This window comes from Thermothelomyces thermophilus, chromosome 1 (assembly GCF_000226095.1).
Source record: "Thermothelomyces thermophilus ATCC 42464 chromosome 1, complete sequence".
Lineage (NCBI taxonomy): Eukaryota > Fungi > Ascomycota > Sordariomycetes > Sordariales > Chaetomiaceae > Thermothelomyces > Thermothelomyces thermophilus.
The window spans coordinates 516,673-541,681 of record NC_016472.1 but is presented as its reverse complement, the minus strand read 5'-3'; the positions used below and the strand labels follow the sequence as shown (position 1 = coordinate 541,681).

Genomic DNA, 25,009 nt, shown 5'->3' with positions numbered 1-25,009 from the left:
GCTTTATGCCGTCGTTGTCCGCTGGGAGTCTACTGGACATGCTGTATGTATACGTTGTATGCAGAATGAGAGGGTTCCGCTGGTTTTGCCGGGATTGTTAGGGATATAGTACCCTTTCTTACCCCTTAGGGGCAGGGAGCTCATCCTCTAGGATTACAGGGGCCACTGTTCCTGGACGTTTAGGTGCATACGAGTCTTTGCCGACAGCTTTAACGTTGGTTTGATTGACGAACGGGATGGGCTGGGTTACAGATGATGAGCGTTGCCAGTGTTGTGGATGGTGTTTGGGGCCTCGCTTGGTCGGCAATGGATCCATTGCACCCTAGGAAGAGCGGTTGGCACGACGGGTCGTCTGGGAAGTGCTTCTTCCCTTCCCGGTTGAAGTACAACCACAGGCCCCCTGCTCTCGCCTAACAGTTTTAACAACATGAACACAACATGACAAACTCAATCAATGTTGCCGCACATTCAGGGCTCTCTTCTCTCGCTCTTTGGTCCCTCGGGGAAGATCCGGAAGCCATGCCACGGATTGGTATCTGTTAGCCGGGCGCGCGGTAATGCCGATGCCGATGCCGGCCGGAGAACCAACGGCCCGGTGTCTGTCCGGCTTTTCTGTGACGCCCGGTTATGCCCCGGAGGTCGAAAATCAGAGAATAAAAGTAAAATAAGATTAAAATAAAGGAGCATCGAGGCCGGCTGTCCGGCCTTGTGCAGGTGACAGCCGTCGTCCCCCTCTGACGGATACGAAGCACGCTAGTGAATTACAGCCAGATCCTGCTTTGGAAATCGCGTGATCATGGCACGACAAAGTTCTTTCAACCCCTCGGCTCCTCGGCTCCTCGACAGCCAGAGAATCAGGGGAGACGACAGGACGTGGCGCCTGCTGTCCTGCACACACAAGAGAGAAGAGGGCAGGGCTATTATTGACGGCTGAGGAATGTGACGGCCAGACCCGGGCACGCAGAAGCAACCAATAATGGCAGGCATGTGAGATGTCGTCTGGTTCGATTCGACAACCAACGGGCTCTAGGATTGCGGGGTTGCTGCGTTCCAGTCTTGTAAGAGGTCGGAATCCCCCTTTGCTGATGACATCCCCCGAGAGCTAATGGATCCCAGAATCGTACGTTCATTGCCGAATCGTAGGCAAATAAAACTCTGAGTTCCCCCCTCTTCTCTTTAAACAAATATATATAAACCATCCATCTTCTCCCGTTTCTTCATCATCCCGGATCGATCCCGATTTGTATGTCGAAGTCATCGAAAGATAAACACACACCCAAAACGCCCTCCCCGATATAAAGAAACGATCGCGCAAATTGACATCCCGCGTACCAAGCACAGCGGCACGGAAACCAGCAAAGCGAAAAACCTATGCCATGCTTCTTCAAACCCATCATGCCCCGTTGAGACACACGCAACACGCACATACACCGCGCTATGAAGATTCTTTCGCTATGGTCTCGAATCCCGCCCAACCAGCTTGTCCTCGAACCCGATATGATCCTATAATAGGGAATAAGGGGGTCACCCCCTTCTATGGCAACGGAAGCCAACAATATCATCAGGACAGGAGAGGTGAGGAGAAGAAGAGATGAAAAAGGGGGGGAGAGAAATAATAAATAAAGCGGGTCACAAGAAAAAAGCTACAAGCCCAGCATGCTCATCTGCCTCCTCAGAGGACTAGCAGCGGTACTGTTCTCCTCGCTCGCGTAGCAGGCCGAGTCGGTGTCAATGTCCCACCCCTCGTCGTCCTCGCTGCCGTCGGCCGACTCGCCGTTGTTTCCGTCGGCCTTGCCCCCCTTGTTGCCGCCGCCGAGGTCGAAGCCCTTCTGCGTGGCGGCACGCACGTTCCAGCGCAGCGTCCTCGACACGCTATCGAACCACTCGGTGGGCGTGCGGAGGACGGTGGGGAAAGGGTACTGCGAGGCAGTGATGGTGACGTGGTCGCCCTGCTTGAGCTCGATGCGGCCCTTGCCGTCAAAGGCGCAGTAAGCGGTCGCGCGGCTGTTGCGCGGGACCGACACGCGCAGGCACATGGTGTCCGACAGGACCATGGGCCGGAACGAGAGCGTGTGCGGGCAGATTGGGGTTAGCAGGATGGCGGGGATGTCGGGGTGGACGAGAGAGCCGCCCGCGGAGAGGGAGTAGGCCGTGGATCCTGTGCGTGGGCATGTTAGAGAGAGAGAGAGAGAGAGAGAGAGAGAGATGAGGAAAGAAAAGGAGGGGGGAGGAGAGAAAGTGGGTAAAACGCGCTTACCGGTCGGCGTCGAGAAGATGCAGCCGTCCGCCTGAACCACAGTCAACAGCTCGTCGTCGCCGTACAGCTCCAGGTTGGAGACGTAGGGGGACGGCCCGCGGTCGATGACGAGCTCGTTCAAGACCTCGAACTGCTCGCCCTCCTCCACCTCCTGGCCCTTGCCGTCGCGGTAGACGGTACATGTGAAGCGCATCCGGAAATTCACGCGGATGCCTTCGTCGCCCATGACGCGGTTTAGGTGGTCCTTGTACTGCTCAAACTCGAACTTGGTCAGGAAGCCGAGGCTCCCCAGGCTGAAGGACAAGACCGGGGGCACGATGCGCTGGAAGAGCCAGGAGGTGTAGAGGACGGTGCCGTCGCCGCCGAGGGTCAGGACCAGGTCGAAGGTTTCGGGCTGGCTCCAGCACAGGTCGGGGGTCCAGTACTTGAGCATCTCCTTGAAGCGGGGGTCCAGGTCGGTGATGCCCCGGGCGTCGAAGCGCTTCGAGTGGCGGAGCTTGGCGTCCACGTACACGTTGACGCCAACGTCGGAGCCGTACCGGGGGGTCAGCAAGAGGAACATGGCGAGCTCGCGGGTGAGGAGGACGAGCTGGTTGTCGCGGGCCTTGGTCACGATCATGACGTTCTTGAAGGCGCGCTTGAAGGGCCGGCGCTGGAGCTGTTTCGACACCTCGCGCACGCTCCGCGCCGTCTGGACCAGACGCGAGTGCGACATAGACTCGTCGTCCTTGATCTCCTCGAGCACCTTGTCCAGGTTGACGGCGTCATCGAAGCCGTTGTGGTAGAAGCAGGGCGACTGCAGCGCCGGGAAGGCGGCGGTCGGGGTGACGGCGGAGATGGAGCGGGCATTTTGGGCCTTGGCGAGACCGTTGAGGGCGTCGCAAAGCTGCTGCGAGGAGGCGGACTCGGGCCGGTCGTCGGCGCCGTTGGAGGCGCTGTGCGCGGACAGCATGCCGGTCAGCGAGAGGGCCTGGGGCTTGTTGTTGCGTGCGACCGAGGCCAGTGCTTTCAAGATGGTCTGTCGCGGGACAGACTCGGTCGAGGGCACGTTCTTGCGGTGTCCCCGGGCGGGGGCAGGACAGGCGGTGGCAGCAGATCCGGGGCGGCTGCTGTACGGCGAGTATTGCTGTTGCTGCTGTTGCTGCTTCTGCTGCTGCTGCTGAGAGAAATCGGAATCAGGCGGAACCAGTGCGCCTGTTATAGGCAGAGTGGATTGCGGCGCGGCGACGAAACCGTCATCTCGATTCTCTGTTGTTGTCGTTGTGATGGTTGCTGGAGGTGCTGCTGGTGGGGCTGCTGCTGCGTCTGCAGCACTCGACGAGGTCGCAGTCACAGTTGCGTCGTCGTCGAGGTCTGCAGGCGATGACGAGGAGCTCGGATCCCCGTTGTCCGGAGGCGCCAGAGTCAGGGGGAGGAATCCATTCGGAGCCAGCGAGGTCTCGGAAATCGCGGACGAGGGTTTATTAACTCCATCCAGGGCATAACGCTCCTGGCGCAGGGGATGCGGGATGTCAGCGGGGATCCCTGGGACTGGGTGAATTGAACCGGACATGGTCGGACTGGGGGGGAGGGTTGGTGGGGGTTTGCTATTTTCAGCCCCGCCCGCTCAGTGCAAGTTTGGCTGCTGCTGTCTTGGCTCGGGGCGAAAATATGTGTCCGGAGCACGGCCTAGTTGTAGTGTAGTGCAACGCAACAAGCAGGCACCTCGCTACGGATACTGCGTCGGTGATGCGCACGTTTCCCCCGCCCCTGGCCGTCACGTCAGGGTCAACACTGCAGTAGCGTCCTGCAAATAGTCGCAGTAGGACTCGCCTCGCCGGTGCGCGTGGGCGCTCGCTCGTTCCCGTCGGGGATTATTTCCTTTCTCTAAGGAGGGAACAGGGCCGAATTGGACGGCTGTGGCGCTCAGGCTGGTTACAGAGACCCGAGTGCGGCAAGATGAGAGCGGTGTGACTTTTCCCCGTGTAACCCTCGAGTTCCTGCAAGAGAGTCGGGGGAAAAGAGGAAATGCACGAAGCGACCCGACACGCTGTTCTGCCGACGTCACCGAATGGCAAAGTCGGAGCCGGAATTCGGGTCGATTGGCTAAAGATCAGACCCTGCCGCACTGCCCGAGAAAGTTGAGATCCAGCCAGGGGACGTAGTTGGATGTGCACAGAATTGACTGTCTCCGAGAGCGGTGTGTTAGTGGCGTTGCCCCCGTGCGTAATCATGGCTTGTTTTGGACTTGGAACGCCGAAGCGAACAATGCCAGTGGGTGCGTGCGGCACTGTGCCACTGCCTGGCCCGGCCAGACAGGGCCTGAGCAGCAAGGCACAACCCCGTGTGGTGTGCTTTGAGTGGGTACTTCGATCCCGTACTTGCAGCAAGGGAAGGGACGTCTGCGCGAAGGTAGGTATTGAAGGCTATGCAGAGGGGGGGGAAGAACAGGAAAAAAAATATATATATTAAAAAGCCGCAGAGCTCGCTCACCTCCAAGGGTACCAAAGTCCGCAAGGTTCGACCGGCGAATTGCTTTTACGCTGCTGTATTTGCGGTGCACGCTGCCCCGACAGAACCTGAACCAAGAATGTCTCGGGGACTTGACACCGAGCTGCAGATGGGGACGGGAATGGCTTTTGTTGTGGGGGACAATCGGTGGGGGGCTGAGGGCAGTAGGGTCAACAGGACACACAGGCCGGCTGTCAGTGGTCCGACCGTCTGGTTGCTGAGGTTGTGCGGGTGGTGTTGGCCGTTTTGGTGCACCGATTGGCGATGCTGCGCTGCACGTTGGTTTTGTGACTCGATTGCAGTCTGCAGTCTGTCCTTTCACGTGGTTGAACCGCCAAAAGCGTGATCAGGCGTATCGTGACCAGTGGTGATGGTGCTCGAAAAAATGCTGAGATCAAGAATTGAGGGGATGCCGGATCCAGAAATTGCCGAGAACTTGTGACCGCTTGCGGCACGCAGAGCGAGCGTGATAGTGCGTGATAGCGCGTGCTAATGCCAAGTTTGGATTTCGTGTCTTCGGAAAAAGGTCCCGAGGGAGTGTCGAAGAATTAGACCGTTTGTGGCTAAGGTATAAAGAATAGCGAATAGTAAACAAAATAAAAAGTAATAAGCCAAGAGATGTGCAGTCAAAGGGGGGGGCAGAGGAGACGAAGATTAGAAGAACTGCCAGAGCTCTAAACCAGGCAGGCTCTCAGAGCCGGAAGAAAAGAAGCGAAGAAAAGAGGAGGGAAGATGTCAAGGAACGGCAATCTGGGTCATCAAGACGCGACTGAAGAGAGAAGGCGTACACTAGCAGCATGCGCATCTGGATAGTTTAATATCTCGATACACGACGACCATGTTCCCATGTCCTTCCCCCTCGTGTGAAGAAGGCAGGGGATGAGTAGCGTAACTAGGGGTAAACACAACGACGAGGGAGGTACACTACTGTACACTAAGTACCTTGTACATACATACGCTCAAACTGCAGTACTATGTACTGTACAGTACTGTAACACCCACCCCTCTTACACGCCGAGAAGCTGGTTTCCGCGTGCCGAGTTCAGCATCACGCTGTGTCATCGGCAAACTCCTGGTCTGCCTCCAACTTCGTCCCCATGCAGCTCCGGCACATTGAGCCGGCTTTAGTGTAGGAGTGTCTCTGTAAGGAGTACGAGACGTATGTATGTACATACACATACAGAGAGTAACTAGTGTAGATACATGCAACTCCATACATCACGTTCCGGAAAAGCGGCATTCTCTACGTCTTGCACTTGGGATGACAAGCTTCCCCCGAGGCATCGATACCACTCGACGGTTTCTTTCTCATGACAGCCCCATTCTAACTCCCTGGTTTCGCATCATTTTCTCCACGTAATAGGGTGTCAATAACAGGCATCGTTATTTCGTTCTCCCCTCGCTGGGGGCCCAGCAACAAGGGATGTGTCTGGGCGTTCGGGTCTGCGAGTCTCAGCATTGCCTCCTGGCTCCTGGATGCCAGGGTCTGGAGGCGAGCAGTCTAGTGTTGAGCTCTCCCCCAGTGGGATCGACCAGCGGAGCAACCCCCTGACAGCCTCAAGCGGGGACCCGCACATCTGCCGCTCGAGCCAGCTGCAGCTGCGGCTAAGGGATCGGTTCCGCAACCCCAGCGCTCATAACTACGGATTACAGGGAGCCGCATTAAAGGACCCAGTTTTCGACGACAACCCCAAGTTACGGAGGAGCTCCAAAACGTTTGGGGATTTGCTAGGCAGATTGGAGGTCTTCTGTACATACATACATACATAGTAAAAGGCCGCGTATGTACGGACGTACATACGGAGTACAGTAACATACATACTTACAGGGAGCTCATAGTAGCACTGTCAGCCCCACAGAGATGATACGCTCTGCCCAACACCATTGGCGTGAATCAAGCAGGGACGACGCCAAGCAGCCGGCTTCTCGAGTCCAGCGTATCAATAACTCTGCAATAAGGTTCACAAGATGCTCAAGCCCTCAGAGGTCGGGGTCTTAAGAGAGCCGCCGGGGATGTTTCGAAAGGTCGGCGTCAAAAAACAGAGATCCACAACTGCATGTATGTACTACACATGCAAGGCTTTACCTGGGCCCCCCACATTCCGGAGTGAGGAACAATTGAACCCTCAGCAAGCGCCCGGGGAGTCTCGAACCCGCGGTCACGACCTGTACAGAGCAACATGACCGATAAACCCTGAGGAGGCAGCATCGTAACTCCTGGGAAGCGGTGAGGAGGATACTGTGAACGGAGCCCCGGTTAGTGTAGGTAGCGTAGGTAGCGTAGCCGCGAAGGATGAAACAGGGCCTCGGCCCGCAAAATAAGACCAGCCCGCACGCGACCCTGCAAGCGGGCCCACCAAATGTTTGAGATGGTAACAGGTTTTTTTGGTGCTTCCTGACAACACAAGACATCCATCCTAACAAGTCCCGCGAAGCGGCATTCATTTTGTTTTGTCGTGATAGCTGCCAAGCTGCCCGTTGGCCTGGGCACCGTTGCCGATGGCCGGTATCTCGTCGCGTTGTCGCGCATCATTTCAGGCTTGCTCCTGTGAACATCCGGACATTCGTATCCTACACTCTGCTCCTCCATCTGTGTTTCCCTGCTCCTGCTTTCCTGCCTCCCCCTTCACACACAATGCGGGGGACGCCACGTCTTGGGGCGTTTTAGAACTCATCATTGCGAGGCGAGCGATGTCCGTATTTCGAGCCGTACACGCCTCGGGGTTCCCTCCATGAGCCCGCCCCTTTCAGCGACTTTTAACCCATCGAGCTTTACCTCAGAGCTCGCCTCGGCGCTGCACCCTCCCCGGTTCAAGCTGGATCGAGGATCGCGACAGGAGTCCGCCCTCTCACTTCCAATGAAGGTCCGCAGCCACCTTTGACTCCATAGCTGACCGGAGAAACTGGCGCATATCCGGTCCGCTGGTCTGCTCGTCGTCTAGTACCATGGCCATCCCTTCCTTGGCTGGCGCGGAGCGGCAGCAGATCGCCCTTGCAATCTCGTAGACTTGGTCCCATTCGCTGACTGTAAAGTCGCCTTCGCTCTCTGCCAGTAAAAGGCCGTCATGGGACGTGAAACCCAGTACATGAACTGACTCTGCTGTTTCGACTTCCCTCGGCGAAGGGTCTACTATCGTCCTCTTGCCGCCGTCTTGACGCACAATGGCAACGGCCGTTGCCGTTGCCGTCGCCCTCATCGGCACCCCGGCCGAGAGGAGCGCCAGGATAGCCGCCTGGACCAACGCCGGCATAATGGCAAAGTTCTGACGCAGGCGGTCAGTAGTCGAAGCCCCTTTCCTTTCTTTTTTTCCCCGCTAAGTGCCGTTTCGGATCACGACTCACCAGGCTCGCCTGAACAAGCTTCGTGTTCACATGGTCGTTCTCTGGAGAGTCTTCGATCTGGAGAACGATCTGGATGAGAGAGCGGGGGAAGTTCTTGACGAGGATGAGCTGAGTGAGAGAGGACTGCAAGAGGGATTCGAGGTGCCGCTCCCGGGTTCCTAAAGGGAAGCGCAAGAGTCAGTCTGGGTTGAGAAGTCCCTTCCCACGTGCCGACGGGGAAATCGAGAGGAGTCTCCCACCTCCGACGCCCGCTGCTGGCCGTACGACGACGTCAACGTGTGCCTCGTATGCGTGCTCATCCCTCCTCTGCGCTTCGATGGGGCCATTGACCGACGCCGTGACGGTGTACCCGGCGTGGGAATATTTTGCAGAACCGTCCGAACGCGGAAGAACTCCGAGTGCAGCTTCTGGTGCCGTTGTTGCTGTCATCTTGACCTTTTTTCTCTGCTTTTTACGACTTGATTTGTGACTGGATGTCGAATTGTAATTATGTAGTTCACTCGCGCTGGCTTCTCACCTAATTTTCGACTTGGGGACGCAACGAGATTGCCCAATCGAGTTTTGCGGCAGGCTTCTGGGCTGACCTGCAAACGATCAGCCCCGCAGTTCAGCGAGCTCCAGGCAAGCAAGGCAGCGACCTGCAGGGTCCACGGTTGCTGCGTCAGCGGGCCTAGGCACCACTGCACACATGCCCGACTTTGAAGCGAGTTCCATGGCGTTAGAATATTCCATTTCACAGCGTCTCGTCGAAAGAAATATTCGGTAGTCGTCACAAAGTCCTGCCGACGCCTATTCCGAAATCGGGTGGCGAAGTTGAAATGGATTTCGAACGCAGCAATGTAAGTTATTATCTTACGTAGTAACTAGCACTCAGCACCGATACAGTACCTACCTTACATATCCAGGTAGGTACCTCTTACGGCTCAAACCCACTTCTTTCAAATAACTCGCTCGTGAACTCATCACCCCATCGGAAGTCGTACCAAGATTCTCTCTCCATCACCGAAAACAAACAAGGAACCTCGACATGATGACATCGACATCCCCACCTACGGTCCCCGAAAAAAAGGACCAGAATCCCGACTCGGGCGCTGCCCCGCGCCCGGGGCCAAGCGGGGCTATTCCCAACCTGAGGGACCGCATCCCGAAACTGGAACCGCGGCGGAGGAAGGCCGAGCCGGCGAACCCCATGCCCGTCCCGGAGACGCCGCCGGCACCGCCACGGCCGGATCCGGCAACCCTCAACTTCACCGTCCCCACCAGGAGGATCCTCTCGCAGAGCGACCACCAGCTCTTCCTCTCGTCGCCGACCTACACCCTCATCCTCTCCTTCATCTTCGGCCTGTCCGACTCGGTCGTCGACAGGCCCATCTCCTCCGTCAAGGACGCCGACCTCTCCCCGACCGTGCGGGCCATCCTCGCCATCCTGGACGAGGTCGAGGCCCTCTGCGCGGACTCGCCGCCCGAGGACCAAGGCGGCTCCCGCTTCGGCAACAAGGCCTTCCGCGTCTTCCTCGACAAGGTCAAGAAGCGCGCGCCGGCCTGGCACACCACCCTCCTGCGCGTCCCCCACCCGGCCGCCGTGCCGGAGTTGTCGGCCTACCTCTGCCACTCGTTCGGCAACCGCGCCCGCATCGACTACGGCTCCGGCCACGAGCTCAACTTCTTCATGTGGCTGCTCTGCCTGCACCAGCTCTCCCTGCTCTCCCCGGCGCCCGACTTCCCCGCGCTCGTCCTGCGCGTCTTCGCCCGCTACCTGACCGTCATGCGCCGCGTCCAGGGCGCCTACTACCTCGAGCCGGCCGGCTCGCACGGCGTGTGGGGCCTGGACGACTACCAGTTCCTGCCCTTCCTCTTCGGCGCCAGCCAGCTGCTGCACCACCCCTTCCTCACCCCGCGCGCCGTCCACCACGAGCTGACCCTCGAGGAGTTCGGCCCGGAGTACCTCTACCTCGGCCAGGTCGCCTTCGTCAACAGCACGAAGACGGTCAAGGGCCTGCGCTGGCACAGCCCCATGCTCGACGACATCAGCGGCGCCAAGAACTGGGCCAAGATCGAGGCCGGCATGCGCCGCATGTTTGTGACCGAGGTGCTCGGCAAGCTGCCCGTGATGCAGCACTTCCTCTTTGGCAGCCTGATCCCCGCCGCCGAGGGCATGAGCGAGCCGCCGCCGCCGCCGCCGCGGCGGTCCTCAAAGGAGGGCGGGGCGGGCGAAGAAGGGGCGGAGGAGGAGGACGGCGACGAGGAGGAAGGTGGCGAGGTGGAGGTGTTTGATGACCAGAACGGGGTGAGACATGTGCACCAGCCGAGCGGCTGGGGGGACTGCTGCGGGATCAGAGTGCCGAGCAGCATCGCCGCGGCCGCAGAGATGAAGAAGAAGGGGGCCGGGGAACAGCTAAGGAGGATACCGTTCGACTAGAGGAATGGTGGCGGCTGAGCAAGTTGTTGTTGTTCAGGACCTGGTACCAGCCGAGACCCCATCTCTTAGCTTGCTGTGGCTGACGGGGAATAAGAGTTTAATAGGAGATCCGAGAGTGTGCAATGCATACAATGACAGACCAATAACATGTCTTTTATTACAAGTGAAAGTAGCAATCATGTGCAGATCACGGCTAGGTGTAGCACGGTATCGTTGTTGCTAGAGCTTTCGTTTGCAATGGGCTAGACTTATTCACATATTCCGATAGAAGCTGTCACTATCAAGCCGTCAAATCTTGGTTGAGATAACCACAGTTTGAGTAGAGTACAACAATGCTTCCTGCTGGTGCTCAACTTAAAAGGACCTGAGATGTCCACGATAGAGCAGGCGTTGAATTCCGCTCAGACCCGAGCTCCAAGTGTAAATAAATGCAGTCCCGTTGTTGTGGGGATGCCGCCACTTTGCCCTGCTGAATGCCGATGAAGAAGGGTATCAAAACAGCTGATTCTCCACTAAACGCCGCCAATGCTGAGTCCCCCTTTGCCATAGTGCTGAATGAAGAGCAAGAAAAAAAAGAAGAAAAGGAAAATGAAACAGAACCCGCGTGCCAAGACGCCTCCTTAAGCTGGTACAGCCATCCAGCACATCCCATTCTCTCCTAGGTCAGCCTCCCCGTGCAGGGCCACAGGCCGCCGAGTGACGCACGCGTCAGTCGGCCGACTATACGTATACCCGCTGTGGTACGAAGGCTAAGGGCCCTCAGTCCTCCCAGATCGTCTCTAGATCCAGATCCTGTCTCCTCTCGGCGCCGCACACACTCCATCGCTTCCGCTTGTCGCGCGAACTGAAACCGCTCAGTGTTCGGCCGCGAATCGGCACATCCAAACTGCTCCTCCCTTTGGTGTCTCCGGCGTCGGCAGCGTCAGCGGCAGCCTTTAGCTGGGCAATTCGCTCAGCTTCCAGTGCAGCCTCCTCGGCATCCGGCGAGTCCGGTATAGTCTCAAGACTGGAGATGCTGGGGCTCCTGGATCTGGCAGAAGTAGGGGTCGAGGGCACAGAAGAGGACGGGTAAGTGCCTGAGTATCCGTAGTTGCCGCCGGATAGAGAGTCGTACGGTCGGTGCGAGGGCGAGGTTGCAAGGGACGAGGGCGTGGTTGGGGCATGGGAAACCTGGCAGAGAGGGGACGACGGTCTGCGGAGCTTCGGCACCGATGCGAGAGGGGTGATCCCCATGGCTAGGTTGGGCGAGCTGCTCCCCTCTGGCGTCTTCCGCTCATGGTCGAAAATGGAGATGCGGGTTGGCGAGGAAGGGAATGTTTCGTCGACCGGCTTCCGCGGAAGGCGAATCCGGCTGGGGGTGCCCGAGGGGCTCTGCGGGCGGATATGGGGCGAGTATAAAAGGTGGCCCGTGGCATTCGTGCTCGGCATCGACTGGGTGCGAGCCATGGGAGGCGCCAGGCTCGCTGCCGACCGTGATCTGACGTGGCTGCTAGACAACGGCGAGGATGCCCGGGGTCGGTAGGGAAGCGCGGGTGGCATCCACGACGGCGAGATGGGAGGAGGTGAGGGCGGGTCTGTCGACCGGCGGACGGTAGGAGGTTTCCGGAGAATGTCGGGCTCGTGAGCGCCGAGAGCTGTAGTCGGCGAAAGTCGCAAGCTCGGAAGGGGTGATGATCGAAACTCCTCCATCCTCTCCGTTTCGGGGACCGGCTCCATATTGACCGAGGTATAGGCTGCACTCGGGAAACCGGATCTGTCACGGGTAACAAGGGTGCATATGGAGTTGGAAGTTCGGTTCAGTTCGAAATGAAGCGGCGACGGTCGGATAGACGTCTGCTAGGTGACAGACCGGAAGCGCAGGATGGACAATGGCAACAAAGACAGTCCGTTTGCAGACGGGCGTTGTTCTTGTCCGGTTTATTGTCAAGATCGCGTTGGGCGTGGCTGGAAAGCCCACGTGTCGAGATCGTAGGAATTCCAACCGATCGCTTATTGAGTTGGCGCCGAGGGCATGACCGGCGGATAAAAATATGTGAAGCGCAAGTCTCGCGGAAAAGTAACTCTAGGCAGGACGTAGAAGACGGTCGGTCAGTCGAAGTCGGGGCGTTACAGCGCAGGCAGGCGCTCCTTGCCGAGTGACGAGCGAGATGGAGTGCACACCAACGGTTGGCTGCAGGCTAGGCTCGGTCCCATGCAGCCAAGGGAAAGGGGGGGTTGAGGCGGGGGCTTTATCCGGCAACAGGCGCCTAACCGCTAGTGGAGGAATCCGCAGTAACGGGACAAGTTTGTGGGGGCGGGAGCACTGATTGGCAATGCTAATCATGCGCCGTCGTGCTTGCCTGCGTAAGTGTTCAGTGGAATCACTGGGCAATCTTAGATCGCTTGGGGTTTCACTCTCCCTCCCCGTTCTGGCAGTTGACTCAAATTCAACTCCAAACCGTTGAACGACTCAGTCAATAGGAAGAGTGAAGCAGCTTTTGACGAACAAAAGGTCAGACAGATATATGAAATCTGTTCTGTGATCGGAGTTGGGTGACAGACCGAAACACCGGCCACGGAAGGCATGCCGCTCCCTCTAACTATATGCCTTCTCGTCAATAGTCGAGATCCTCGGATCACGATCGTCCGCATCTTGAGCATTAGTGTAAAAGAGCGCTCCTTCGCCACCCCACACCATCGCTCCGACGATCCAAAATGGCTCCAGAGCTTGGAGCGATGATCTCAGGGACCACAAAGCCTTTCCATGCGTGGGCTTTGCTTCATGGTAGAGTCAAGCTCTCCTCAATGCCGACAGCAGTAAGTCGTCCTATCTGTTTGCGGCGTGGCAGCGGTACGGCCCTGTTTCACCCCAGGAAGCTTGGTCCGCGCGCAAGCGCTAATATCTCGGTTTGGGCCAACCCGTTCGATCTGCCCGTTCAGATTCCACCGGCTTCCATGAGAATGCACCATTGTGAACGACTCAGGGCACCGTTTCATAACAATTGCAGCATTGGGCCAATTTCACTAGGTGAGATGACAGAATGTTCAGGAGGATGCTTGCTGGCACCCCTCTTCCGAGTAGCCTCGAGCAATTCCAGTATGAGGCTCATCATACTTAAGCGCCTTAAGAAGAAGCCGTTTGTGATTTCACTTTCCCGAGCCACCAGCGCGCGACAACCTGGATTTCGACAAGACATGTCATAGGGCCGACACGGATCCCGCATGGTTAGGCTAAGGAGCCCAGGATGACCTCTCTAATGTTTGCCCTGTCGTATGAGGGTATCTACTATAAGGGTATCTATTCTTCTAGATGATTCGAATTTCTGAGTCAGTTAAGTGACAATTCTATAGAGTGATTTGGATGGATAGTCACCTACGGATTTTACTACACCACCATACGTAGTGCACGGTAGGACGGAGTACTACTAAGTAATCCGTAGACTCGTTAGTTTGGTAGGCGGGGTTAAGGGACTGACCCCGGTTCTCCGCATCTTTTGGGGGCCCGGTGTGCCGGATCTAATGAACCAGCCTCGCTCTCGCCCCGCCATCAAGAAACCCGGCCCACATGACAGTTTTGGCAGCGGACTTTGGACTCGACAATTTGGGCGAAACACCGAGCATGGTCGCCACCATAACAGTCGTTGTGGCAAGCGTCCGGTGAAGCAAGCGGCTTGATGCCTCAACTCGCATTGAATTCCGCCAAAACCTACAGCAGGTTGACCTCTGTTAGTGTCTCGTGCTATCGTAGATTGCCTATACCTCGCATATCCCAACTTGGCACATCTGGGGGCGAATTGTACGATGATAGGTCGGGTGTTAAATGGAAAGGTAAAAGCAGGTCCTGATTCGATTCGTTTGGAGCGGGCCCAAAAGAGCCGCCTATACGTGATTTGATCTTGTACCTTATGTATTTACAGGTATTCGTTAAGGCAAGTAAGCCGTGTCTTTACGGTGCCGCTGGCGGACCAACTCATGCCGCGAGGCGCTGGGAACAGTGCCTGCCAAGAAACAATATACTGTATTACTCGTCGTTACTCATACGGCGTGCTGGGTTGCGATTTCTGTATGTATTTGCCATCAGCCTCGAAACAATTTTGCTTGAGCGATTTGCCTTCCGTCTCCTAGTCTTTCTGGTCTTTTTGAACCCTCTTCCGTTTTCTGTGTCGGAGCTGGCCTGTTTTACATAGAGGTTCTGTTTCTTTTTTCTTTTTCTTTTTTTTCTGTGTTTTCAGATTCGATTTCTGAAGTCGCTGTATTTCAAAAAGCGCACGACAAACGACCTTCTGCCGAGACTCATTCATCCTTTAATTGGTTGGGCCTTTAAGCTGTTCTATTTCTCATTCTATGACCGAGTTGGGCATTCTGACACCAATCACAACAACTATGACCGAGGTGCCACCAACGGCCACCTCGCAGAGAGGCTCTCATCGAGGAAGAGGGTGGCGCGGAAGTCGGTTCAGAAGAGGCCGTCAGCATGGACCAAGGCGATCAGATCCTCCGGCCGAGGGAAGTCAGCCTGTACAGCCAGCACAGCCAGCACAGCCAGAGCCGGCCGTGAGTTCTCGTGAGCCAGTCGCTACCGCCAGTCAGGCTGTAGATGTGGCTCCACGCTTAGATCCCCAGCCAGGGAGGGGAAGCGGTGGAAGGGGGAGGCGCGGCGGAGGGAGACGTGGGACCGGTCAACGTTCGATCGTGGTATCGCATCGGGGCGGGCGAGGGCCACACCCCGTGCCAGGCTCCGGGGGCAGCGGTCCGTCTGGGCCTGGGCTTAGCGCCGCTGCTCCCGAGTTTGTTCCTGGTCAACCCGTTTCTATTTCTTCCTTGGGGTGAGTTTCTCCACGCCTTCCCGGCGGGATTATACTCATGTACGTCATAGTTCCGATCAACCGCAATCAGCTGTACGACGGAGGCCCGAAACTGCGTCGCAGGTTTTGCCCAAGTCCACAGCAGAGGACCTGCCAACACGGATTCACGAAGACATTGACCACCGTCAGTACGAGTGTGTCATATGCACAAACGAAGTGCTGCGAAACTCCAAGGTGTGGTCCTGCTCAGTCTGCTGGACTGTGACCCACCTCCACTGTGTGAAGAAATGGCACACGAACCAAATGAAGGAGCGGCGAGAAAACCCGGGCCCAAATCAGCCAGAGGGCTGGCGGTGTCCAGGTTGCAACTCGACGTTACACGAGGAGCCTGGGCCCTATCGTTGTTGGTGCGGCAAGGACGTCGACCCAAAACCCATTGCTGGTCTTCCTCCCCACACATGCGGACAGACATGTTCGAAGCCTCGGGCCACATGTCCGCACCAATGCTCCTTGATGTGTCACGCAGGGCCTTGCCCGCCTTGCACACTTATGGGCCCGACTCAGACTTGCTTCTGCGGCAAGAATACGTTCACCAAGCGGTGCAGCGAGACGGACTACGCAAAGGGTTGGAGCTGCGGGGAACCCTGCGGCGATCTGCTTCCGTGCGGAGAGCACTACTGCACACAGACGTGCCATGCCGGGCTGTGTGGTTCCTGTGAGGTACCTGTGTGGGCTACCTGCTATTGCGGAAAGGAATCGCGAGAGATATCCTGCAGCCAGCGCAACGATATCCTGGAATCTTTCAACTATGGTCAAGTCACACCACGGTCAACACCTAGCGGCGAAGAGCATACCTCAGACGCTTGGTTCGAAGGATCGTTCCAATGTGACAATGTCTGTGGCAGGCCATTCGACTGCGGACACCATACCTGCCAGAAGCCCTGTCACGTTCAAGATGAAGGCGCCGCTCATTGCCCTTTGTCTCCTGATGTGGTCACCCACTGCCCATGCGGCAAGACCTCGCTCGACTCGATGCCCTTGGAACCAAGGAAATCATGTCAGGACCCTGTCCCACACTGCAAGAAGCCATGCAATAAGGTTCTGGCCTGCGGCCATCTATGCCCGGACGAATGCCATATTGGCCCCTGCGCGCCCTGTACTCAGTACGCCGACATCTCGTGCCGATGCGGAAGGACAACGGTCCGGTCTGTTTGCCACCAAGGCAACGTCTCCCATCCCTTGTGTTTCCGCATCTGTAGAGCCCAGCTCAACTGTGGGCGACACGAGTGTGGAGAGCACTGTTGCCCTGGCGAGAAGGCGGCGGCTGAGCGGCGGAAACAAAAGAGGAGTGTCAACGAGAATTACGAACCTGAGCATATCTGCTTGCAGGTGTGTGGCCGCCGGCTCAAGTGCGGGAAGCACACGTGCCAGCAGCTCTGCCACAAAGGGCCCTGCATGTCGTGTCCGGAGGCCATCTTCGATGAGATCAGCTGTGCCTGCGGACGAACTGTGCTTCAGCCGCCCCAACCATGCGGGACACGGCCCCCCGAGTGTCGATTCCTCTGCACAAGACCACGCCCGTGTGGTCATCCGTCGGTCGAGCACCAATGCCATCCTGACGACGCATCTTGTCCAAGATGTCCCTTCTTGATGGAGAAACCCTGCATCTGTGGCAAGAAGGTGCTGAAGAATCAGCCCTGCTGGTTCGAGGAAGGAAGGTGTGGCCTTCCATGCGGAAAAAAGCTCAAGTGCGGGATTCATGAATGCGGAAAATCCTGTCACAAGCCCGGTGAATGCGAGGACGCTGGAATCTCCGGGTCACATTGCTCTCAGCCGTGTGGTAAGGTCCGGAAATCGTGTGAGCATACATGCGCCGACCAGTGCCACGCGCCGTATCCCTGCATGGAGGACAAGCCGTGTCAATCCAAAACGTTCATTACCTGCCCTTGTCAGCACCGGAAGCAGGAGGTTCGATGCCAGGCTACGCTACTTAACCCGTTCCCCACGAAAGAGTCTACTCTCAAATGCGACGACGAATGCCTGCGGCTTCAACGCAACCGCAAGTTAGCCGAAGCCTTGAATATAGATCCCGCAACGCATACCGACGACCATATTCCCTATTCTGACACCACTCTCCGACGGTTTCGGGAGAACGTCAGTTGGGCACAGGAGCAAGAACGTCAGCTCCGCCTTTTTGCTGCCGACCCAGAGGAGAAGCGAATCAGATTCAAACCTATGCCGTCCCACCAGCGCGCGTTCATACATGCTCTTGCCGAAGATTTTGGCCTAGAAACAGAGAGTCAAGATCCGGAACCACATCGGCATGTGTGTGTCTTTAAGACCCCGCGGTTTGTTTCCGCCCCGCAGAAAACGCTGGCGCAATGCATCCGAATAGCCAACACAGCGGCGAAGCTCGGCACCGGCACATCCACTGTGAAATCCGCACAGGCTACACCCGCTCAGAAACCGCAGCCACCCTCCTTCAACGCGCTGCTGCTCAAAGACCCCCGGTTTGGCCTAACCATTGACGAGCTAGAAGCCGCTCTTTCGCCCGAGTTAGCGGCCGCCTCCCGCTTTGGCCCAGCCCTAAGCTTCACGACAAGTTTCCTTCCCTCGACGGACGAGATTGTCATCAAGGCTACGCCTAACCTGACGGCGGCAGCTGTTGCCACCTCGCTTGCTTCGACCCCGCAAGCCGTTGAAGCTGTCCTGAACAAGCTCAAATCCGAAGCCGCAAAGAAGGTCGTATCGCAGCAGAGGCTTGTAGGCACGGTGGCATTGTGCCACGTCGATGCGTCGGGGGCCATTACCCGCAGGGAAAAAGACACAGGTGCTGCTAACAGTGGGGGTTGGAGCGCGGTTGCCAGTCGTGGTTCATGGCGGAAAATAGCGAGCAAGGCGCCCGCGGAGGCTACAGCTGCTGAGCAGCGGGCCCCGAGCGCATTCGTGGCGTTGAGGAGGCTGGAAGCGAGGAAAAAGAAGGAAGCTACCGCGCCTGTGGAAGAGGACTGGCTGGCTGCGGTTGAGAAGGAGAAAGAGGAGCAGGGAGGAGAAGCTGGGAGCAGCAACGGATCTGAGATCGTCGATACCGCTGGCGATGGGGTCTCAATCGGCAACATGGATGGTATTGTCGAAACGGGAGAGGAGAGGGAGGGAGGGGACGGACTCGAGGTAGAGGAGAACAAGATGGAGGATACCAAGATAGAGGACACCAAGGCAGAGACGGACGCTACCAAGACGGAGCACATCAAGGAAGAGGAAGCAGTTCTAGGATCCTGAGCCTGTGGTTTAAAGGATCCAAGCTATTTTGATGGTTAATAATATGACAACATATCAGTCAACATGAAGCTGCTAGCTCCACCTTGGTTTAGATAGAGCTGGTTACGTACCTTTTTTTTTTTTTTTATCTCGGTTGCTTGATCCAACACTCTTCCAGGCTAACTCTGGGAGAAGTAAGAGCCTCTTTTCTCTTAAACGGACACTTCCCCTCTTCTTATGTGTTTTATCTTTCTACATTTTGCTGTTCTGAGCCGGACCACATTATACGAGAGTGATCTAATGATGGCTTACCACTGATGAGGTTTGGGCATGTTTGTGTTTACAGAGACTTGGCGTGAAGAAGAACTGACTCAAGACGTGGCACACGTGTGCCTAGCCCCAGTCTCATTAGACGGCGGCTGAAAACAGTGCCTCGATATGGGTTTGTACTTTGTATTCCTTCTGGTATCGGAGCCATCTTGGTTTTATGACGAGCCGTGAGACAGACCAGAGGCGCCTCGTTCCAGACGGTGAGTAGATTCTAAATTGCAATTAACTCAAGAAAGAGTTCATAGTTTTGCCAAGCATATTGAGAGTAGCAGCAGCAACACTCTACGCGCATTATCAAATGTCTGTCCACCGCCAGGCAAAGTCCGTCTACCGGGTTGTCGTCCCATCTCTGCAGTAGCCTTCCCTTCCCTGCTCCGGTTCCAGCGTCGTGAGTGTCATTAGCGTCATAACCGTCATAAAAAAAAGCAAGTGATTAGTGAGATTAGTGAGAAGGAGAAGAAGAAGGAGGAGCGGGGCCGGCCGCGGCCGTGGCACCCTGTTCCTCGGCGTCCCCGCCGCCCTTCTGCCCCTTGGGCTCGGTCAGCCCGTCGCCGAGGTTGAGCTCCTGCATGACCTCGACGGCGAGCTCGTTCTCCCCGCGCATCCTGTCTTCTTCTTCGCGTCGCCGTCGTTCCTCTTCTCGGTCGCCATCTGCCGCCGCCACCGCCACATCTTCCGCCTTCGTATCTTCCTTCGTATCTTCCGCCTTCGTATCTTCCTTCGTATCTTCCGCCTTCGTATCTTCCTTCGTATCTTCCGCCTTCGTATCTTCCTTCGTATCTTCCGCCTTCGTATCTTCCGCCTCTTCTTTCTCCCTCGCAGGTTGCTCCACGCCCCGTTCGGCGGCCTTGGCCGGCGCGGGCACAACCAGCCCGTCCTCCCCGGCCGCCTTCTCCCCGTCGTGCACGTGCAGGTGCCCGTGTGCGAGCATGTGGCCGTGCTTCTTGACCCGCTCGATGGCGCCGCCGGCCTTTTTGCGCGCCTTGACATACATCTCGAGGCCGACGAGCACGGCGTAGCTCTTGCTGACCCTCACGTGGCTCATATCGACGCCGGCCTCCTTGAGGGACTTGACGAAGGCGCGGAAGTTGCTCGCGGGCGGCCGGTAATGGCCCGACAGCGGGGAGAGGCTGGTCAGGCGGCCGTCCTTGATGCGGATCAGGCCGGCGGCGGAGATGCGGCTGCCCTGGAGAAAGGACGAGTGCTGGAAGGCGCCGCTGTTCTTGATGCCGACGTAAAGGCGGAATGAGGTGTCGGCGACAAAGATCCAGGTGTTTTTGCGGACGGTCTTGCGGAGGAGCTTGTTGAAGATGGTGGCGCCAGAGAGGTGATGAGAGATCTTTTTCTTGGGGGAAAGGGAGGTTGTGGAGCAGGCGTAACGATTTGCGTTCGCCGAGGCAATGGAGGAGTCGGCGGAGGAGGAAGAGGAGGAGGAGGAGGAGGATGTTGATGCTGACAATGAGGAGGAGGCGGTGGAGGGCCGGGAGGATAGGGAGGAGTTGGTGGTCGTGGCGCCGAGAAAGGCGGTTTGGTTTTCCGAGGGAGGCTTGTAGGGAGGGGTAGGGTCGTCGCAGGGCACGATGCCGTGGATCGAGTCCTTCCACTTCTCGGTTGTATCGATGCGCGCGCCGTTCTTGGCCCAGCAAAGGCGGCCTTCGTCGTCGACCTTGACGAGGTAGTACTGGCGCTCTTCGCGCGAGAGGTAGCGGACCTGTTCGCGTTCGAGGACCTCGCGCGGGCAGGCTTCGATGTCGAGGTCCTTTCCCTCGCCGTAGTCGAGCCAATAGAAGAAATTCTCGTTGGTGTCGGCGCGCTTCCATACTTCGTGGTACACACGCAGGTTGGCGCCGTAGCGATGCTTGAGGTCGACCATCTCGAGGAAGTATTGCAAGCCCATCATCCTGGCTTCCTGCTTGCGGCGAGCTTTGGCCTCCTTCTTTCGCTTGCGTTCCGCCTTCTTGAGCTCCTCGGATTTCTTGTGGCGGCCGGCACCGGAGTCGGACGAGGACGAGGAAGAGGAGGAGGAGGAGGAGGAGCTGCTGGTCGAAGATGAATCGTCATCCAAGTCGCCCCCGGCATGCCGGGCAATGGCGGAGACCTTCTTCCAGTTCTGGCGGGCGGTGGATGACCGCCTTCCGGCCGCTGGCCGCTCGGGGCCCTCGGAGCCGTCGCCGACGAGGTCGGACCTTGCATGGGGTGTGGTCAATTCTCTCCATTGGGCCTCGCGTACGGCATGGACCCAACGAGTGGAGGCGTTGATGCATAGTCCCTTAACCTCGCGGCGGGCGCGATAGCCACGGTATGTCCGCTGGATGACGGTTGCGGCGTGGGTGCGAAGACCGTCGTCGCTGAGGCTGGGGCGACAGCCAAAGTTGAAACCGAAGCGGTTGGCGAGGGGGATACGGTGGGACTGTTCAGGCTGCGGTTCGGCCGGAATGGCCGGTGCCAGGACGGCATCGATGCTCTGGTGCTGCTTGTGGCGGTGGGCGCGCTTGTGCTCGGCCTCGCGCTCGGCCTGCTTCTCGGCGATGCGGGAAATCTGCTCTTTGCTGGGCACGGTCAGCGAGTCCAGGTATTCCTGATGGCTCCGCGACGAGCGTGTCGAGCTGATGGACCCTTGCGACCCCCGGCGCTCGGCGTCTGGCCCTGCCGGTCTCTGGCCCGGAGGGTCCTGCGACGATGGCGGGACCAGTGACGCCGTGCCCGGGTGCTCGACGTCGGTGGCGGGGTTACTCGTGTCCATTTCGAGTCCGGATCCTCTGGAACGGGAGCGGGAGCCCTTCTTTCTTGTTTGCGAAGCCGCAGACCGGAGTTAAGGAAGGAAGGCGCTTGGAGTCATGGGGTCGACAATGCACTTGAACAGTTGAGGGATTTGGGAATTTAATTGATAGGTACCTAGGTAGCTAAGTACTGAAAGGCCGAGACCCGAGCCGGCCTTGACCCCCAAGCTTCTCAGCTGATGTCAGTACATACAAGCACGGAGTATTCCCGTGCACTGCCCTCTTTGCATGCGCACGCACTGGATCCTAACTGGGAAGGTGGGGCTGATGCGAGAACGCAGAATGGGTGCGTTGGGATGCCAAGCCCCTGCCAAACGGTCGCTGAGAAGTCGCCAACTGAAACATCGGCCGGGTGAATTGGGGGGGGCAGTAGATTGCAAATCATTCATTGGTTCATTACAGGAGGAGGAAATGGAAAAAGGTGACGTCTATTGTTCTTTGCATCTGAGAGCGAGGATATAAACCGGGAAACCGGCGCCGGTTAGCGAGACCGAGGTGGTTACGCTGGGAAGGTGCCAAGTCCGGAGGAGGAAAGCTTGGCCTTCGCTTGGCTCTTGGCTGCTTGGCTATGAGGTAGGGGCTAACGATATGGGATGCCACACCCGCCTCAGGCACAGCGAAGCCCGAAACAACCAGCATAGCCTCATGTCTCAGTGCATAACCGACCTGGAAATGTCCTCCCACTCCTCGACCAGCTTCAGTGTGTCATTGCACTTGGCTCGCACCGCCTCAATGGTGTCGGACCCGAGGACGACCCTCACTTGCACCTCTCTTCCCTTGGCAACGCCTTCCTTGGTCAAGACGTCGACGATGACGTGCGCGCATTTTACAACATCGCCGGGCTGCTTTCCGTTGTAGGCGTCCATGGCGCCGCGCATCTTCTCCGCCTCGGTTTCGTGATATACATCCATCCGGCGCGCCGTCTTGATCCGGTGGTCCCCGCCGTCGGCCGCCCCGTTCTTCAAGAACCCTGTGCGCGTGTATCCCGGCTCAAAGCAGTAGACGTCCACCCCAAACGGTCGCAGCTCCTCCGCAAGGCCCTCGGTCAGCCCACTCACGGCAAACTTGGTGCTGCAGTCTGTAACACGATGGCGCGACGCCCGGTTAGCATAGAAGCCATGGGAGTGCCTTTATCCAGCCCATTACCGGTCCGGAACCGAGAACTTACAATGGGCTACCGCCGCCCCCAACCACCAGCTTCCTAGAGAGCCAAAAGTCGCCAGCGCCGCCGTCTGCCCCGGCGTCCCGGCCGACTCGCGCAGGTACGGCGCCGCAGCCCGGGCGATGTTGCATGTCTCGAGCACGTTGGTGTTGAAGAGGTCGAACACTTCCTTGGCGCTTTGGACATACCATACCATCATCAGCCTCCGCCCTCCCCGAGGGTAAAAGAAAGGAAGAAGGACAAAGACGAGGAAACGGGGAAAGGGCGTACCTGGCCTCCTCAACAGCTCCTTCCAGGAGGTACCCCGCGCAGTTGACAACGTGCGTGATGCGCCCGTGGACGGCGTGCGCTTTGGCAAAGATGTCCGCCAGCGTCGCGTCGTCGCTCGTCACGTCCAGGTCGAACACGGTCGCCCCCGCCGACCGCAGAGCGCTCAACCTGGCGGCGTTGCGCGCCGTGGCGATGACGTGGTGCCCACGCGAGAGAGCCTCGTGCGCGATGGCCTCGCCGAAGCCCGAGGAGGCGCCCGTGATGAGGAAGACTGGCCTCAGAGACATGGTCTTGGTCCTTTGCGTTTACGAGTCGTCCGAACTTGCCGAGAGCAGTGTATGAAGGGTCTTGAGTAGCGTCGCGAGACTTGGCTCGGTTGTGCAGACACAATTGTTTCGCTCCCGGTTCGGGAACCTGCCTCGCTTCTTATACTCTGTCCCGACATGCGGAACCGAGTTGGCCGCCGCATCTTGACTCCCAAGATCTGGCCGAGGGCTGGTTGGTGTAAGTCACCGAGTCACGCTGAGTCCGTTTCCGTTCGCCTTTAAGACAGGCCAATCTCGAGATGCGGCTTGCAGGTTTCGGACATTGTCACGATTCGGTCTCGGTAGATGACTTGGAATATTGAGATTGTGTAGAGAGCCCCAATAATCCACTCCTCCAAACCCCGATGGTGGTCCCTCAATGACGGATATCTACGCGCCAAGCCAGCGGCGAAGCCGTCTCGTCGGCGTTAACAGCTGGTTTACCCCGATAAAACTTGGCCCTCGGGCAACTCTCAACCCTCGCTTGACAACCTCCTGCCTACACATGTATATTGTCCCAGAAGCTTTCCCACCCAGCTTGTGGGTCCCTGTGTATTTATTTACCTCGTATAATACTTATATGACCTGGCGTAGCTTTGAACATCGGGAGTGTTCAGTCACAGAGATCTAGTGATTGAACTTCAATATCTGTTTCCCTTTCCATCCTTTCTTCTTTTGTTGTTTTTTGTCCCTTACTCTTTCCTTCTCTCTTTTCCACCCCTGATGGCGTACTCGATGACCTAGGGTGTTGACTGCCTGCTCAGGAGCTTGTGGTGCCCAAATCTGAAATTGAGCCATTCAAGAACGACAGCTTGTCCCCGTTGCCTATCTTGGCCCCTCCGGGAAGAAAAGCATCGCAGACATCGTGGAAATTGAGCAACAAGTGCAGCTGATGAGGTTTCCAGAATGCAGTACCTGCAGAATCTACTTCATACCATAACCCCTTCCCCCTGCTCCCTCCCTCCCCCCTTCCGCTCCCCTCGCTCCCACCCGCGGCCGGTTCTTGGTCTTGAAATCTTGCAATGAAGTCGCAATCATCCTATTGGCCGCCCGATACAGTGAGCCATCGCCTTCCTTCTCCAGAGCAAGTATTGCACCTCAAACTTGGGGGACTTGGCTCTTTGACAGGCAAGAAAAAGAGCGATCAATAGACTCGCGGACTCTTGGACTTCCAGATAGCAGATGTATCAACTACTGCCTAGAATCGGCGGAATTAATGACCCGCGCAATTTATCTCCGCATGAATGATCAGAAGAAAAGTTCACAAAGGGAGAAAAAGGGAAGAACGAAAATGAGGATGAAATAGCTATAACATAGTTTAATGCGAAACCTTGAATTTTCACCGGCAGAGAGCAGTTGGGCCTGTCGAACCGTCAAACGTGTTGGCCACCTGCAAACCAGGAAGTCGAGTGTCGTGGCAGAAATTTGATCGGAGAATGACCTTCGTTCCTTCCAGGTCACGGTCTACTCTACTCGACTCAATGGGGACCAGGCACAAGAGCAGATTGGGAAGGTGAAAACTAAGGTACTCAAGTACAGAGCATAGTTAGTCGATGCCGAACGCAGTGATGAGCTTCCGGGAGCGTTGAAAGCAGTGTTTGTAGTGGGTGGC

The 25,009-nt window shown here is 57.3% G+C and overlaps 7 protein-coding genes across 7 annotated transcripts; 2 read left to right on the top strand and 5 right to left on the bottom strand.

Moving 5' to 3' along the window:
- Positions 1 to 1,421: 1,421 nt before the first annotated feature.
- MYCTH_2294143 (uncharacterized protein) lies at positions 1,422 to 3,959 on the bottom strand. The gene is made up of 2 exons (XM_003658362.1): positions 2,258 to 3,959; positions 1,422 to 2,158 (listed from the first exon to the last, which is right to left on the bottom strand). Exons 1-2 carry the CDS (start codon positions 3,807 to 3,809, stop codon positions 1,644 to 1,646), a joined length of 2,067 nt encoding a protein of 688 aa, XP_003658410.1. The 5' UTR covers positions 3,810 to 3,959; the 3' UTR covers positions 1,422 to 1,643.
- Positions 3,960 to 7,539: 3,580 nt separating this feature from the next.
- On the bottom strand, positions 7,540 to 8,674 carry MYCTH_2294138 (uncharacterized protein). The gene is made up of 3 exons (XM_003658361.1): positions 8,329 to 8,674; positions 8,090 to 8,247; positions 7,540 to 8,010 (listed from the first exon to the last, which is right to left on the bottom strand). The coding sequence occupies exons 1-3, from the start codon at positions 8,516 to 8,518 to the stop codon at positions 7,597 to 7,599; spliced, it is 762 nt and encodes a 253-aa protein (XP_003658409.1). The 5' UTR covers positions 8,519 to 8,674; the 3' UTR covers positions 7,540 to 7,596.
- A 359-nt stretch (positions 8,675 to 9,033) lies between these two features.
- Positions 9,034 to 10,745, top strand: MYCTH_2294137 (uncharacterized protein). The gene has a single exon (XM_003658360.1). It carries the CDS (start codon positions 9,117 to 9,119, stop codon positions 10,506 to 10,508), a length of 1,392 nt encoding a protein of 463 aa, XP_003658408.1. The 5' UTR covers positions 9,034 to 9,116; the 3' UTR covers positions 10,509 to 10,745.
- A 522-nt stretch (positions 10,746 to 11,267) lies between these two features.
- On the bottom strand, positions 11,268 to 12,224 carry MYCTH_2053555 (uncharacterized protein; the record flags this gene model as incomplete). The annotated part of the gene is made up of 1 exon (XM_003658359.1): positions 11,268 to 12,224. The coding sequence occupies one exon, from the start codon at positions 12,222 to 12,224 to the stop codon at positions 11,268 to 11,270; it is 957 nt and encodes a 318-aa protein (XP_003658407.1).
- Positions 12,225 to 14,870: 2,646 nt separating this feature from the next.
- Positions 14,871 to 20,956, top strand: MYCTH_2136371 (uncharacterized protein; the record flags this gene model as incomplete). Its single annotated transcript, XM_003658358.1, has 4 exons — positions 14,871 to 15,313; positions 15,397 to 18,394; positions 18,899 to 18,937; positions 19,053 to 20,956. 4 exons carry the CDS (start codon positions 14,871 to 14,873, stop codon positions 19,086 to 19,088), a joined length of 3,516 nt encoding a protein of 1,171 aa, XP_003658406.1. The 3' UTR covers positions 19,089 to 20,956.
- On the bottom strand, positions 20,950 to 21,720 carry MYCTH_2313270 (uncharacterized protein; the record flags this gene model as incomplete). Its single annotated transcript, XM_003658357.1, has 1 exon — positions 20,950 to 21,720. A coding segment is annotated over exon 1 (674 nt), but the record flags the coding sequence as incomplete, so codon positions are not given.
- Positions 21,721 to 22,310: 590 nt separating this feature from the next.
- Positions 22,311 to 23,379, bottom strand: MYCTH_2114100 (uncharacterized protein; the record flags this gene model as incomplete). The annotated part of the gene is made up of 3 exons (XM_003658356.1): positions 22,311 to 22,738; positions 22,829 to 22,998; positions 23,093 to 23,379. The coding sequence occupies 3 exons, from the start codon at positions 23,377 to 23,379 to the stop codon at positions 22,311 to 22,313; spliced, it is 885 nt and encodes a 294-aa protein (XP_003658404.1).
- Positions 23,380 to 25,009: the final 1,630 nt, after the last annotated feature.